Source organism: Podarcis muralis, chromosome 12 (genome assembly GCF_964188315.1).
Source record: "Podarcis muralis chromosome 12, rPodMur119.hap1.1, whole genome shotgun sequence".
Lineage (NCBI taxonomy): Eukaryota > Metazoa > Chordata > Lepidosauria > Squamata > Lacertidae > Podarcis > Podarcis muralis.
Window position 1 is genome coordinate 26,183,664 of NC_135666.1, and position 14,466 is coordinate 26,198,129.

The 14,466-nt window shown below is 45.0% G+C and overlaps 1 protein-coding gene across 4 annotated transcripts in view; it reads left to right on the plus strand.

Annotated features, from left to right (window-relative positions):
- The window catches only part of NMT2 (N-myristoyltransferase 2), a 35,800-nt gene that overhangs the window by 17,539 nt on the left and 3,795 nt on the right, over positions 1 to 14,466 (plus strand). For 2 of the 4 annotated variants that reach the window (XM_028749958.2, XM_028749960.2), the window contains exons 3-9: positions 5,476 to 5,620; positions 7,984 to 8,102; positions 8,326 to 8,417; positions 8,671 to 8,787; positions 10,869 to 11,039; positions 12,614 to 12,722; positions 13,945 to 14,115. In XM_028749958.2, the coding sequence (XP_028605791.1) occupies positions 5,476 to 5,620; positions 7,984 to 8,102; positions 8,326 to 8,417; positions 8,671 to 8,787; positions 10,869 to 11,039; positions 12,614 to 12,722; positions 13,945 to 14,115 (924 nt within the window). The remainder of the gene's footprint in view (positions 1 to 5,475; positions 5,621 to 7,983; positions 8,103 to 8,325; positions 8,418 to 8,670; positions 8,788 to 10,868; positions 11,040 to 12,613; positions 12,723 to 13,944; positions 14,116 to 14,466) is intronic. The other 2 variants (XM_028749959.2, XM_077936897.1) reach the window with 1 other exon arrangement.

The following is a 14,466-nucleotide window of genomic DNA, read 5'->3' on the forward strand; positions in this document are numbered from 1 at the left end:
TAAATGCTTTCCGCTTGCCAGTACATCGCTTCCGTGTGCATTTCCTCTCTGGTTGGTTTTCCCCTCAGACAAGTGCCACCTCAGGTTGGTATCTCAGGCAAATCTGACAGAACACAGGCCTCATCAAAATCCTCCTGTGGATGCCATGGCTGATTGGGAAGATTTGATGTGCTATGGCAGTGGTTTTCAACAAGTGTGCCGTGGCACCCTGGGGTGCCTTGAATGATGGTCAGGCGTGCTGCGGACAACACTGGCCTCTGTCCCTCTTTCTTTCCCTCCTTCCTCTGATGCCCGCTCACATCTCTGCCTCCCAAAGACTTGCACAGTTGTTCGTTGCAGCAGCCCTGGCTATCAGCTCTTTAGGCAAATGCAGTGGCGTAGCGTGGGTTGTCAGCACCCAGGGCAAGGCAAATAATTTGCGCCCCCTAACCCGTAGATTTGCGCCCCCTAACCCATGGATTTGCCCTAACCCCAGATGTTGCGGCCGGTGCGGCCGGCCCCCCCTGCACCCCCCACGCTACACCACTGGGCAAATGGCACCTATCTTTGGGACAGGTGGTGGGAAGCCCAGAGACCAGGAGTGGCAGCAGCGGCTGCCCAGAGAACTCCCAAGGAGAGGAGGCTAAGGGAACACTCCACAAGGGAGAGTGTTTGAAAAAGGGTGAGAGGCTGCCAGTTCTGCAGGCAAAGGGTGACATAACTGGGCTCCTAAGCCCCACAGGGGTGCCACAGAAAGACTGTACAGTGGTACCTCGGGTTACATACACTTCAGTTTACAGACGCTTCAGGTTACAGACTTCGCTAACCCAGAAATAATACCTCGGGTTAAGAAATTTTGCTTCAGGATGAGAGCAGAAATCGTGTTCTGGCGGTGTGGCGGCAGCTGGAGGCCCCATTAGCTAAAGTGGTGCTTCAGGTTAAGAACAGTTTCAGGTTAAGAACGGACCTCCAGAACGAATTAAGTACTTAGCCCGAGGTACCACTGTATTTGGTCAAGAGAGCCATGGACTCAAGGAGTTTGAAAACCTCTTTGCTATGGTTATGTGCTGCGGATTGGACATGCAGTATGGATTTCAAACTCATGGCTTTCTGTCCCATGTTTGGCAGGTGTAGATGCAGTAAGCAAGCTGGCACTATGTCCAGCTGGCATAGTGGCTCTGCCCTACTTCTGATGCTTAGATGCACCTAGTCAAATTAAACTCAGTGGCTAGTCTGCTTAAGATTTGGGTCAGGTTCTGCTGTTTACATACAACTTCCTTTCCGAAGATTGCTGTCATGCAGATGAAGTGATGTCTGATCCAGCGCGTCCCTAGATAACTTTCGGGTGGCGTTGATTCCCATGAGTGCTTCAGGATATTTTCCAGCTGCTGTGTGTATAGAAACCAGTTGGCAAAAGAGGTGGCTGAATAACTGGTCCTTGATGTAGAGGGATTTGTCGGTGGTTATTCACATGTGGGTTTGATCTCTTGTATTTTTAAAATGATAACACAGCATCTGAAACCTCTGGCTCACCTGGTGCAGTTCCCTTTCTCAGGCAGGTGAAGGAATGGGCCTGTGCTTACATCCCTATTTTCCCCCTAAATTGTATTTTAAGATAGATTAACAAAGTTTCAACCTATTATATGATATTGGAAAACAGCATAGAAAACAAACAAGGCTGGCAGAGAGGATGTTTGAGATAATCTGTTACCCATAAAGTGTACTCGCAAGTCAATCGGGGCAATAGTTTAAGAAACAAGTTCATTTAAAGCAGTGGTTCCCAAACTTAACATTTCTGTGGTTAAAATACCTAAATGTGAATGATAGCCTGACTTCAGTTACCTATGCTACAATGCATTGTCTGTGGGGCTGTCTTTGAAAACAGCTAAGAAGCTGCAAGCTGCTACAGAATGTGGTAGCACAATTGTCAACTGGGAAATGGAGTAGACTTTTCCCAATTCACGGGGGGTGGAATTAAGTTAGTGGCTAGGATTTTTTTTTAATTGTCTTGCAATCTCTTACATAAAAACCATCCATCTGACCAGGTTTCAGCTAATTCCATCTGTGAGAGTTGTTGTGCCATCATTGCCAACAGCCTGATTTTTCTGTAATCAGCTCTTCAAAGTATTTAATTCTAGTTCATTCAGGTTAAACACCTGTATTGATGGCAAAGATGACAGCCAACATCTTGGAGCAGAAGTTTCCTGCTGAGAGCACCTTGAAGTCCAGGTGCTCTGTGAATTGAAAAAGTGTGGGAATCACTATTTAAAGTGTTTTAAGAAAGAAAGAAAAAGTGACTTATCTTGTCTTTTCCCTTATTATTCCAGTAGTTGACAAATAAAAGGCCATCATTATTGGACTGTTTCACATTACAATTTTCATCACAGAGGTTTCCTGAAACCTAGAAGTCTCTCTTTTCCCACGCATCGTTTTGAGGGCTTCTCATATGATTACAATTTAACTTTTAACTAGCTCCTTAGTGTGGTAGGTCATGTACAAGCAGACAAGTGCAACAGTTTCTGTTTCAATCAGGCATGGCCAAACTCGGTCCTCTAGATGTTTTGGGACTACAACTCCCATCATCCCTGGCTAACAGGACCACTGGTCATGGATGTTGGGAATTGTAGTCTCAAAACATCTGGAGGGCCAAGTTTGGCCATGCCTGGTTTAAAGCCTGCAGAACAGAATAAGTTTGCTAGTTCAGGGCTGGTGGGGGGGGGGAATACAGATTTTTAGAGGCAGCACTACATTTTGAGGCATGTTGTAAGTGGGTACCAAGTCCCAACTCACCTGCTTTGGGGCTTCACCTGAGAGGTATGAGATGGAAGACCAAGTGCTAGTGGACTAAGTTCAGTGAGGCATCCTAGTTGGTGGCTCATGAGCTGGTGGTCCACTGCGAGTGCTTCAGCATCATTGTATGATTGAGTTGAAGCCATAGCCCTTGAGTTGGCCAGTTGGGGCTCTGCAATGTCCTCCTTGAAGTGAGGGAGGGGACTCTACACAGCATTCCAGGTGTGGTCGCGCCATATATTTCTATAACATTATGCACCAAAAGATTACTTATTCACAGTGAACCACAATGAACCCAGCAACCCTGGCTTAGAGTGACATTTGAATGTTGACATTTAAAAAAAAAAAAAACTTGGGGAGCCAAATTGGATTTGTTGGGTTGTTCATATTTGCTTTTTATACTACGTTTAGCTGCCGGTTTTAGATTGCTATCTTCGTTTGATGCCTTTTGCATAATGGTGTTTGGTTTCAAATGGCTCTTTTTAAATAATATGGTATTGAGAAATAGGATATGGGCGGCGTATTATTATTATTGGGGCGCAGGTAATGCTGTGGTCTAAACCACTGAACCTCTTAGGCTTGCCGATTGGAAGGTCAGCGGTTCAAATCCCCACAACGGGGTGAGCTCCTGTTGCCCTGTCCCAGCTCCTGCCAACCTAGCAGTTCGAAAGCATACCAGTGCAAGTAGATAAACAGATACTGCTGCGGCAGTGGGAAGGTAAATGGCATTTCCGAGTGCTCTGGTTTCCATCACGGTGTTCTGTTGCACCAGAAGCTGTTTAGTCCTGCTGGCCACATGACCCGGAAAGCTGTCTGCTGACAAACACGGGCTCCCTTGGCCTGAAAGCGAGATGAGCGCCGCAACCCCATAGTCACCTTTGACTGGACTTAACCGTCCAGGGCTCCTTTACCATTACCATTACCTTTTTTTATTATTATTCCTCGTTTAAAGCCATTCAAGGTGGTAGCCATCACTACTTCTCATAAATCAGTTTATATTACAGTATTAATATGCTTGTGTATTTTTATCCTGGTTGTAAATCACTTTAGGTCTTTTTTTGGTCATGAGAAGTCATATAAATTTAATAAGCCCAAACTGAAGAGAGTTTTTGACATCTGTTTTTACATTTACTTTGTCTTTCCATTTGACCTTTATTTGCTTTGGTCAGCGGCTGGAAAGCAGGAGGTGGGGAGGTGATAAAATGCTCCTGCGCCCAGTTTTTGTATTGTAAACCCAGTGCTGCAATATTTGTATTGCAAACATCTCTTTAGGGCAAATGTAGATGCAAAGAAAAAGAGCTGAAAATTTCAAAAATAGAAAGGCTTGGCAAGTTTGTTTAAAAGAAAGCAGAAACTGTGGAGTGAACTATCCCAGCTCCTGCCAACCTAGTAGTTTGAAAGCACACCAGTGCAAGTATATAAAGAGGTACCACTGCAGTGGGAAGGTAAACAGCGTTTCCGTGTGCTTTGGTTTCCGTCACGTTGTTCCGTTGCACCAGAAGCAGTTTAGTCCTGCTGGCCACATGACCCAGAAAGCTGTCCGTGGACAAACACCAGCTCCCTCAGCCTGAAAGCAAGATGAGTGCCACAACCCCATAGTCGCCTTTGACTGGACTTAACCATCCAGGGGTCCTTTATCTTTACATTTACCCTTTACCTGTCACAGCAGCCAACCAAACATCCCCCAAGCCCACCTCACCTGGTGCTCCAGGGCATTATCTGACCCTCCAGAGCAGCTTTCCATGGGGCTTCTGGGGGAAGAATACATTGGTCAAAACCACTCCCCCCACACACACACTCTTTCTGTGATACTAGGAAAAGTCTTATCATAAATCCGGATCGAACCCAATGCATCTCTAGAGGAGGGGTGGCCAATGGAGTACCCCCACCCACCGATGTTGCTGGACCACAGCTCCCATCTCTGACCATTGGCCATGACTGTGGAGCTGATAGGAGCTGAGGTCTGACCGCATCTGGCCACTGGCCATCTCTGCTCCAGAGTGTTCCAGACATGAGTGAAAGAGGAGGATAACTTCAAGACAGGCCAGCCATTTCTGGATGGGGAACCTGCAGGCAGTGTTAGAAAGTATCTAGACGAGAGCAAATGCAATATATGGCATTAATTCATTCATATATAATAAAAGTTACCATGTGATAAAAATAAAACTGTTAATTCCTGCAATATATTTGAGCTTTCACACAATCTTAAAAGCCATTTCCGGAAAGCTAAGGCAACATAGCATGTGTTTACTACTCATTTCCTGTTGTTTGATTCCAAGGGGTGGGGTGGGGCGATCCATTTGCAGCCCCCTTGAACCTGGAAAATCACAGGAGTGAAGTGATGAAATTTGGAGCTCTATCCCGGCATATATTGTTGTTCCCTGTTGTTATCACGGGCAAAGAGAAACACACACATGTGCGTAAAGGGTGGAGGGGTAGTGACATTGCCCAATGGCAGTAGTTGTTGTTGTGTCACACCACACCTACTGGTGCGAGTGAAATTTAGCATGATATATCGGTCAGGAAGCCATAGTTCCATAGCACAACAGGTAGTGTGCAGTGAGATCGGGACCTTAGAACACAGGACAGAAGCATTGTAATCAGTCCTAGCATTGTAATCAGGAAAACTAAGGCAATATTCCCATCTGGATGCACCCTAATTAACTCTGCATATCTCTCTCTCTCTCTCTTTCTCTCTCCCTGCAGAATCCAGCCATTCCAATGCAGAAACTGCAAGATATTCAGAGAGCCATGGAGCTCCTGTCAGCATGTCAGGGCCCAGCAAAGAACATTGACGAGGCGAGCAAACGTAAATACCAGTTTTGGGATACACAGCCTGTACCCAAGCTTAGTAAGTCTGTAGCCGGGACCGGGATAATGAAAGTATTCTGATTGACTGATTGAATATATCGATTTGCAGCCTGCCTTGTAAAGCAACCGTGTGAAATCCTAGTGCAACAACAACCAGAATGAAATAATAATAATAATAATAATAATAATAATAATAATAATAATAATATTTATTTGTACCCTGCCCATCTGGCTGGGGTTCCCCAGCCACTCTGGGCGGCTTCCAACAAAGATTAAAAATACATGAAAATGTCACACATTAAAAACTTCCCTGAACAGGGCTGCCTTTAGATGTCTTCTAAATGTCAGGTAGTTGTTTATCTCTTTGTCATTTGATGGGATGGCGTTCCACAGGGTGAGTGCCACTACTGAGAAGGCCCTCTGCCTAGTTCCCTGTAGCTTTGCTTCTCGCAGCGAGGGAACCACCAGAAGGCCCTTGGCACTGGACCTCAGTGACTGGGTAAAACAATGGGGGTGGAGACGCTCCTTCAGGTATACTGGGCCGAGGCTGTTTAGGGCTTTAAAGGTCAACACAAAGAAGCAAGTGTATCGGTAGCATTAAAACCCAGTCTAATCGGAGGTTGAAACTTCTGGGGAAGGATGGCAAAAAGGCACCTGATGAACCAGCAGAGAGAGAGGAGGGCAGCCATGTTTGCATTGTCCCTTCTGCCCCACTTTGGGGGACGCTGGTCAGAAAGTGCAATACATACCTATGATCCATTAGCAGTTCTACGGCCCCTATCATCCTTTCACTGTATATGGAACTTAATAGAGCAATCTAAGCAAAGGGGGCAGCGGAAAGGAGAGAGCTCAGACTCATTTCTGCGAGCTTGCAGTGGGATCCTGGGGGAGTTGACAAAGGAGAGGCAGAAGGGAAAAGAGCAAGCTTAACAGCAGATGGATTTTAACGTCAGGTGCTGCTCCTCAGATATAGTCACGGCTTAAAAAAACAACAACTTACGGTATATCTGCCTACTTAGGGCCCTTTGACACAGGCCTCCTCTGCACTAAACATTTAAAGGAATATTATTCCACTTTGAACAGTCGTGGCTTCCCCCAAAGAATCCTTGGAGTTTGTTAAGGGTACTGAGAGCAGTTGGGAGGCCTCTATTCCCCCTGCTGTTGTTTAGTCATTTAGTCATGTCCGACTCTTTGTGACCCCATGGACCAGAGCACGCCAGGCACTCCTGTCTTCCACTGCCTCCCGCAGTTTGGTCAGACTCATGTTTGTAGCTTCGAGAACACTATCCAACCATCTCGTCCTCTGCCGTCCCCTTCTCCTTGTGACCTCAATCTTTCCCAACATCAGGGTCTTTTCCAGGGAGTCTTCTCTTCTCATGAGGTGGCCAAAGTATTGGAGCCTCAGCTTCACGATCTGTCCTTCCAGTGAGCACTCAGGGCTGATTTCCTTAAGAATGGAGATGTTTGATGTTCTTGCAGTCCATGGGACTCTCAAGAGTCTCCTCCAGCACCATAATTCACAAGCATCAATTCTTCGCCGATCAGCCTTCTTTATGGTCCAGCTCAGAAATACAATTCCCAGAGTTCCCTGGAAAGAAGGATCAATTGTTAGACCACTCTGGAAACTGTAGCTCTGTGGTCCCACCCCTGCTTTTTAACCCTTTCCTCTGTCTGGTCTTTTTTATGCTTAATTGGATTTGTGATGAAATGTCAAAGGAGACAAGGGATGAGTAAGGACTGTAAAATGAGAAGTATAAAACCAGTTAAAGAAAAACTGCTTTTTTAAAGAGTATATAATTTCCAAAGGGAACCTTTCCTCTGACAGACACCCAGGAGTCATACAGGTGGGTGTTGAATTCCCAGTCTCCACCATGCCGTAGAAAAGTATTACTCCATTAATTGGGAGCCGTGAGTCTGCTGTTGGGGTTTGATTCTGCATTTGAAGTGAGTTCATCTTGAGGAGCGGCCATGCTTATTATATTTGTTTATATCCCGCCTTTTCCTCTGACAGGCACTCAAAGCGGCTTACAGCTAAAAGCAGGGGGGAAGCAAGATTTTTTTAAAAAAAACACAATTAAACATGAATTATAGCATTCAGCAAAAAGAGGCAAAAAGTGACAGGCTGACTGGTGACATCCAGGGAAATTGTGTACTCAGTGTGGTTATGCTGGTGTAACCAATCAAGATACAATACACTGGACTGACTTGAGCAATTGAGGGCAGGCTGGGAGAATGCAACCTGAAGTTTACTTTACTATGATGTGTAATATTCTCACTTCATATTGGTTCCGTAAATCTTCCCCTTTTCCCTTAAAAGTGGGGATTTTCAGAAGCATGCCTGTAAGCTACACACAATGCAATATTTCCCCCTCTTTCCCCGCTTCTTCTTCTTTTATGAACTAGGTGAAGTTATTACATCTCACGGCGCAATTGAGCCCGATAAGGACAACATCCGCCTAGAGCCATATTCTTTGCCACAGGGTTTCACATGGGACACTTTGGACCTGAGCAACGCCGAAGTCGTAAGTAGAACTGCTTACAGTCTTTTAGAACACAAGCTGGGGAGGCCCATATATTTCGCTGCTGGGCATGTTTTATGTGCACTTGGGCACCAGGGCAGTTTTGCACAGGTTGTGGAAGTAAATGCAGCACTTCTATGGGCTTTGAGCCACTGGACTACAGAGTCCAGTGCAAAATTCTAGTTAGCGCATTGGGATAAATGTTTTCCCCTTAATGCCTTTTCAGCTCAAGGAGTTGTACATGCTGCTAAATGAAAACTATGTAGAAGATGATGATAATATGTTTAGATTTGACTATTCACCAGAGTTTCTCTTGTGGTGAGTAACAAAATTCCATGCTTTTCCAAGTAGCAAACTTTAAAAAAATTAGTACCTGACTGTCCTTGTTTTCCTCATCCCTCCTCAACTCTTTTTCCTTCTGTGTCATGTCTTGTTGCATAACAAGTCTGCAGGCAGGGGAATTTTCTAATTTTTATTTTTAAATGTATATCTCAGAACAGTGCCTAGAAAGCTGTTAGGTTCTTTGTAAATAACAACAATAAATACTAACCTGTGGTTTTCTTCTTTCCAGGGCTCTGCGGCCTCCAGGCTGGCTTCCGCAATGGCATTGTGGTGTCAGAGTATCATCCAATAGAAAATTGGTAGGGTTCATAAGCGCCATTCCTGCACACATACGGATTTATGAGAGGTAAGCCCTGACCACGCCTGATGTCAGTTTCGGCTAGGCATGTTGTTAAAAATCAGTTTCATCAATGGCAGATAGGGACATGTTGGAAAGATGTTCAGTGTTTTCTTAGGTCGAAATCCTGTATTCAGTTACACTAGCTGAAGTCCCATTTAAAGATTCCAGCTTTGGCATTTATTGGGAATGTCCTCGATACAAGTCTGTCCACCTCGGCAACTTCTTACTATTCAAAATAGTGGGATACAGTGGTGCCTCGCAAGACGAAAAGAATCCGTTCCGCGAGTCTCTTCGTCTTGCGGTTTTTTCGTCTTGCGAAGCAAGCCCATTAGCAGATTAGCGCTATTAGCGGCTTAGCGGATCATCTGATTAGCGGCTTAGCGATCAGCTGTTAAGCGGCTTAGCGGCCTAGCGGATCAGCTGATAAGCGGCTTAGCGGCTTGGGGAAAAGGGGGGGGAAAGGGAAAAAACCCTGCAGGAACTCGCAAGACATTTTCGTCTTGCAAAGCAAGCCCATAGGAAATTCATTTTGCGAAGCACCTCCAAAACGGAAAACCCTTTCGTCTAGCGGGTTTTCAGTCTTGCGAGGCATTCGTCTTGCGGGGCACCACTGTCCTGCTCTATTTTGTGATAGTTCCGAACAAAACCCAAGATGTCCATCAAGGGCCTGGTCTGTGGGGTTCCACATATCCACCTGGGTGGGATTCAGTTTCACCAAGAGCTACCAGGCTAGTGCTTAGAAGCAAGGTTGAATCAAAACGCCCTACGTTTAAAAACACAAACCCTTAAGCCAGCAATATGAAGTGCTTCGAAAATGTTTTTGAAAGCCAAAATGCCCCAGTATGCAGCAGCAACCCAGATGTTTACAGTCCAAAGGTCTGTCTAATAAGGGAAGAACTTGTCTAGCCGTGCAAAAAAAAAACCTTTTAAGGGAATCGTCCCAAGTGCACCTCCCCAGGAAAGAGGGTTCCAGAGAGAAGGTGCTGGCAAATTATTTCCAAAACATGTTTTGTTTATACAGCTGGAGGAAGGCAGGATTTAAGAAATGTGGCCTTGTGTGTTAAATAGTATATGGTGGTACATGGTCTGCAAAGAACACATTCCTTCCAATAAGAAACAGCCAACGTACCATTGGAATATTCTCTCAAAATAATCGAGCATTCCTCTTGCTGAACGGAGCCAGCTTTGAATTCTTCGTTGTTTTAAAAGAGGGGTGGCTTAACTCCTTTGGTCCAAAGGTCCTGTGTTCGCCCTTGGCCACCCCATGAGGTGTGACCAACAGCTACTGCGGGAGCCATTGTACTACAGGCTAGAGGTTGTCACCCCCCACACACTTGTACACACACACTTACAGGTACACACACATAGCACACAGCTTCTTCCTTCTCAGCAGATCTGTGTAGATCCGCTGAGGAGGGAAGATATTGCCCTCTTAACCACTTATCAAGTGACCTATTGGATGACCAGGGAGGGGGCGATTTGCATCCTCACTGGGGCACTGGGCTCCCCACACCTGATCCTCCCTAGGGGGAGAGCATTCCACAAACGGGGAGCCACTGCAGAAAAGGCCCGTTCTCGTGGAGGAGGCACACGAAGAAGGGCCTCAGAGGATGATCTCAAGGTCTGGGAGAGAGGCAGTGAAAGTTGGGAGCACAAGGGAATTATGCTTCCCATGTAACATGTGAAAAGGGCATTTTGCAGAAGGTTACACGGGAAGTTCTAATCGTGAGAAGAGCTTGCGATTCCTAGTTCTGCAGCTGCATCTTTTGCACATTACATCAGTGCTTGAATTACAGGGAGAGGCCTCAACTCCCTTATGTTCTGCAACAGCTCACTTGGGCTGGTCTTTTGATTTGCCCAGAATCAGGAGCTGAGGCTTATGGCCTCGCTTTCTCTCCTGCCTCCTTGCAAATCCCTGCATTACGCTGGCAGCATAAGAGGAACTGAGCCTTGCAGGCATCACCTCTCATTTATTCATCGTCGCAAGAGTTTACATTGCATTTCTGCACCGCAGGCAGAATATTAGAGAATATTTGGATTGTTGTTGTTTAAAAAATAAGTGGTGGCTTATAACTTTTTATTCCCAGTGAAAAGAAAATGGTAGAAATTAATTTTCTGTGTGTCCATAAAAAACTGAGATCTAAGCGAGTAGCACCGGTCCTGATTCGCGAAATAACCAGGAGAGTAAACTTGGAGGGGATTTTTCAGGCAGTTTACACTGCAGGAGTGGTACTTCCCAAACCTGTAGCAACTTGCAGGTAAGCAAAGGGTTTTCCAGAGATATGGTTGCTTTTCCAAAAGCTTGCAGGTGGTGGTGTGGGGTTTATACATGCAGCTTTCAAAACACATCTTGTGTTTTTAAAGTTTCCAGTTTAATTATAAATCCCTCACTGTGCACAAGCAGGTAAAAATAATTCAGTAAGAGGAATGAATAGCTTTATGTGGCGTCCAAACCCAAGGATTGTGGTTTGTTTATCCCCCCTATAAGCCAGGATTGGTAAGCCAACCACAAGCCTTGATTTAAGTCTTACCTAGTGATCCTGGCTTGTTAGGGAGGAACCAACCACAATCCCAGACTTGGCTGTAACACTAAACCATTTCCTTACTGATTTGTTTGCCTGTTCATGCAAAGCGGGAGCATTCGGGCTGTATGTGCAGCCTATAACTCACACACAGTATGGATTATTAAGCAAGGCCCTTGGCTTAGGAACATCCCTAAAAGAGGGGATTGGTGCTGGAACAGTGAACCGGCATTGGGGGGAAATACGATATAGAATACTTTGAGCCAGTGAAAGCACTTTTTCGTGCCCATTGTTCAAAACGGTCAGTGTTGCCTCAATATATGCTATTGCCTCCATTTCTTTTTCTCCATCTTTCCGCTAAGAAAAACCAGCTTGCAGGTGAATCACTTTATGGTGTCAGTGTGAGGCTGCAAAGGGAGATTTAGTGGGCTGCGTGCTCAGCTGTCATTTCCTGTTAATGGAAGATGAAGATGCACTGTCCTCCTAAATTTTGCATTATCCTTTCCTGCCCACAGCCAGCATGGTGTAGTGCTTAGAGTGTTGGTCTAGGACATGGGTAGGCAAACCAAGGCCCAGGGGCCGGATCCAGCCCAATCGCCTTCTAAATCTGACCCGCGGATGGTCCAGGAATCAGTGTGTGTTTACATGAGTAGAATGTGTCCTTTTATTTAAAATGCGTTTCTGGGTTATTTGTGGGGTATAGGAATTCGTTCATTCCCCCCCCCAAAAAAAAATAGTCCGCCCCCCCCAAAAGGTCTGAGGGACAGTGGAATGGTCCCCTGCTGAAAAAGTTTGCTGCCCCCTGGTCTAGGACCTAGGTGAATACAGTTCAAATCCCCACTCAGCCATAAAGTTCACAGCTGACCTTGGGCTAGTCACAGTGTCAAGAGAGTTGGGGGGGGAGCACATATCTTAAACAAACAAATTATTTCAGTAGATTGGTAGATTGTTCTTACGACATTAGCTGTCAGTGTGTTAAATTTTGTGGGTGCTTTGCATGGAAACACATTTCAAAGACTTTCTTATTAAATTTCTGCATATAAAAATTTTGCTCGGGTCTTTTCTAGGTCCTGTCCCAAGCAATAACTTGCTTTAAATTGGATAATTTAGTTTAATAATTTAATTTTACTTATAATGAAACGCAGTGATTGCAGTTCAGGGACTGAGGTCAAGTGAGATAAATTTTATTTATTATATTAGGTGTTGTATTTTTTTAAAATGCACTGTATCCTGTTTCTAACAGTGAAGAGGGGTAGTAATAAATATTTTGAATAAATAAAATTAATATGCATATATATTAACATTTCTAGGTATTGGCATCGATCCCTGAATCCCAGAAAATTGGTAGAGGTGAAATTTTCTCATTTGAGTAGGAATATGACTTTACAGAGAACGATGAAGCTTTACAGACTTCCTGATGTAAGCATTGTGTCTGTTCACAGCACCCTCACTCTCACAGTGGGGCCCCAAATAGCCTTCTGTCAATCCTTGACAAGGCAGGCTTTCATTTTGGGAAGGCAGGACTGTTCGAGAGACGTGGAAATAGTTAACTCTGGTTAGGAAGAGGCGTTCAAAGAGTTGTAGAGTTGACTTGAATGTACTGATGGCATATACTAGGCATGTCCAACTTTCAAGAGACTGTGATCTACTCCCACTATAAAAAAACTGGCAGTGATCTACCAAAGTTGTTGAGCTTTTTGTGGGGGAGGGGTCCCGCAATCTACCACAGACACCCCACAATCTACTGGTTTATTAGGGGGAAATAACTATGGCCTGTGAACCTCCCAGATGTTTGTTGGACTCCAATTCCCATCAGTCCTGCCATTTTGGCCAATGTTCAAGGATGATGGGAGTTGTAGTCTAGCAGCATCTTCAAGGCCAGAGATTCCCCATCCCTGTTTAAGCGTTAGAGAAGACATGACAGATTTTTTGTGACAACACAGAGCCCTGTGTTTTTCTGTAAAATCTGATGAGGCCATAAGGAGACTTGGAACACAGTACTCTTGAAGCCATTATTTGTTTTCCTGTATCTACAAAGTCCCTCTTGGTACTCAGAAGACCGGGGTCATTTTTTTTGCTGCCCAAACATCTGTTTGCATGCAGAAGTTCATGAAGGATGACTTTCCTGTCTGGTTGCTGTCTCCTTGAAGGTGCTGAATTTGCTGGGAATTATGCAAAGCATCATTCGACAGCAGGGATGGGCTTACAGGATGTGCTTTGGATTTTACTGGTAACCTGAGATCCACCACCCAAAGCAAGATGCAAAATAGCAGCTCTGCTGGGTGGACATAAGCTAAGGAACAGAGTGTCTCCATGCGCAAGCTCAGCCAGGAACTTCGGAACAGTGCCAGAACCCAGCTCCCAAGCAATTTCATACAAAAATTCACTTCTGGTCTGCCCACCCCAGCATTATCAGCAACGTAATGGGGGAGATTGTGTTTTAGTTGTCGCTGTTCTCTTGCCAAGCCACCATAAAACACCCAGAGATCTCTCAGAAGATCCTGATCTGTCTTCTGCCTACCCAAGTAATCTGGAGGATAGGCACAGTAGTTTTTCCTCACTGAATGCCCTAGCATTGTTTTTCTGCTTAATGTGTAAGCTCTCTCTCTCTTTAATCTTTGACCTCTTTCCTTATAACAAGGCCACAAAAACTTCAGGTTTGAGACCAATGGAACGAAAAGACATTAAAGCGGTGCAAGAATTAATCAACAATTACTTGAAACAGTTCAACCTCGCTCCTGTTATGGACGAAGAAGAAGTGGCCCACTGGTTCCTGCCTCAGGATCACATTATTGATACCTTTGTTGTAGAGGTAAGAGAGAGCTGTCCCCTGCCTCCATTGAGAATGTCAGAAAGGCCCAGCTGCATAAGACCAAAAGCCAATCTAGTCCATCATCCATTTCTCCACAGTGATGGACCTGATGCCTGTGAGAAACTCTTCCCTTACATTGGGAACGCCTGTATCTCCATTTTAATCTATTATTTTTAAGTTGCTGGTTGTCAGCTGACTTGTGAACTCTTTGTTCTGGAAGACAGTCTCTCCCAGAAAACCGGCAATGGTCCTTTTCAGGTGCAACATTAAAACCCCGTTTTGTTATGGGCACAAACAGCAGTGAGCCTCAAGCTCAGACTTTTTCCTGTTCTCCTCCAGCACAGCTGTGTG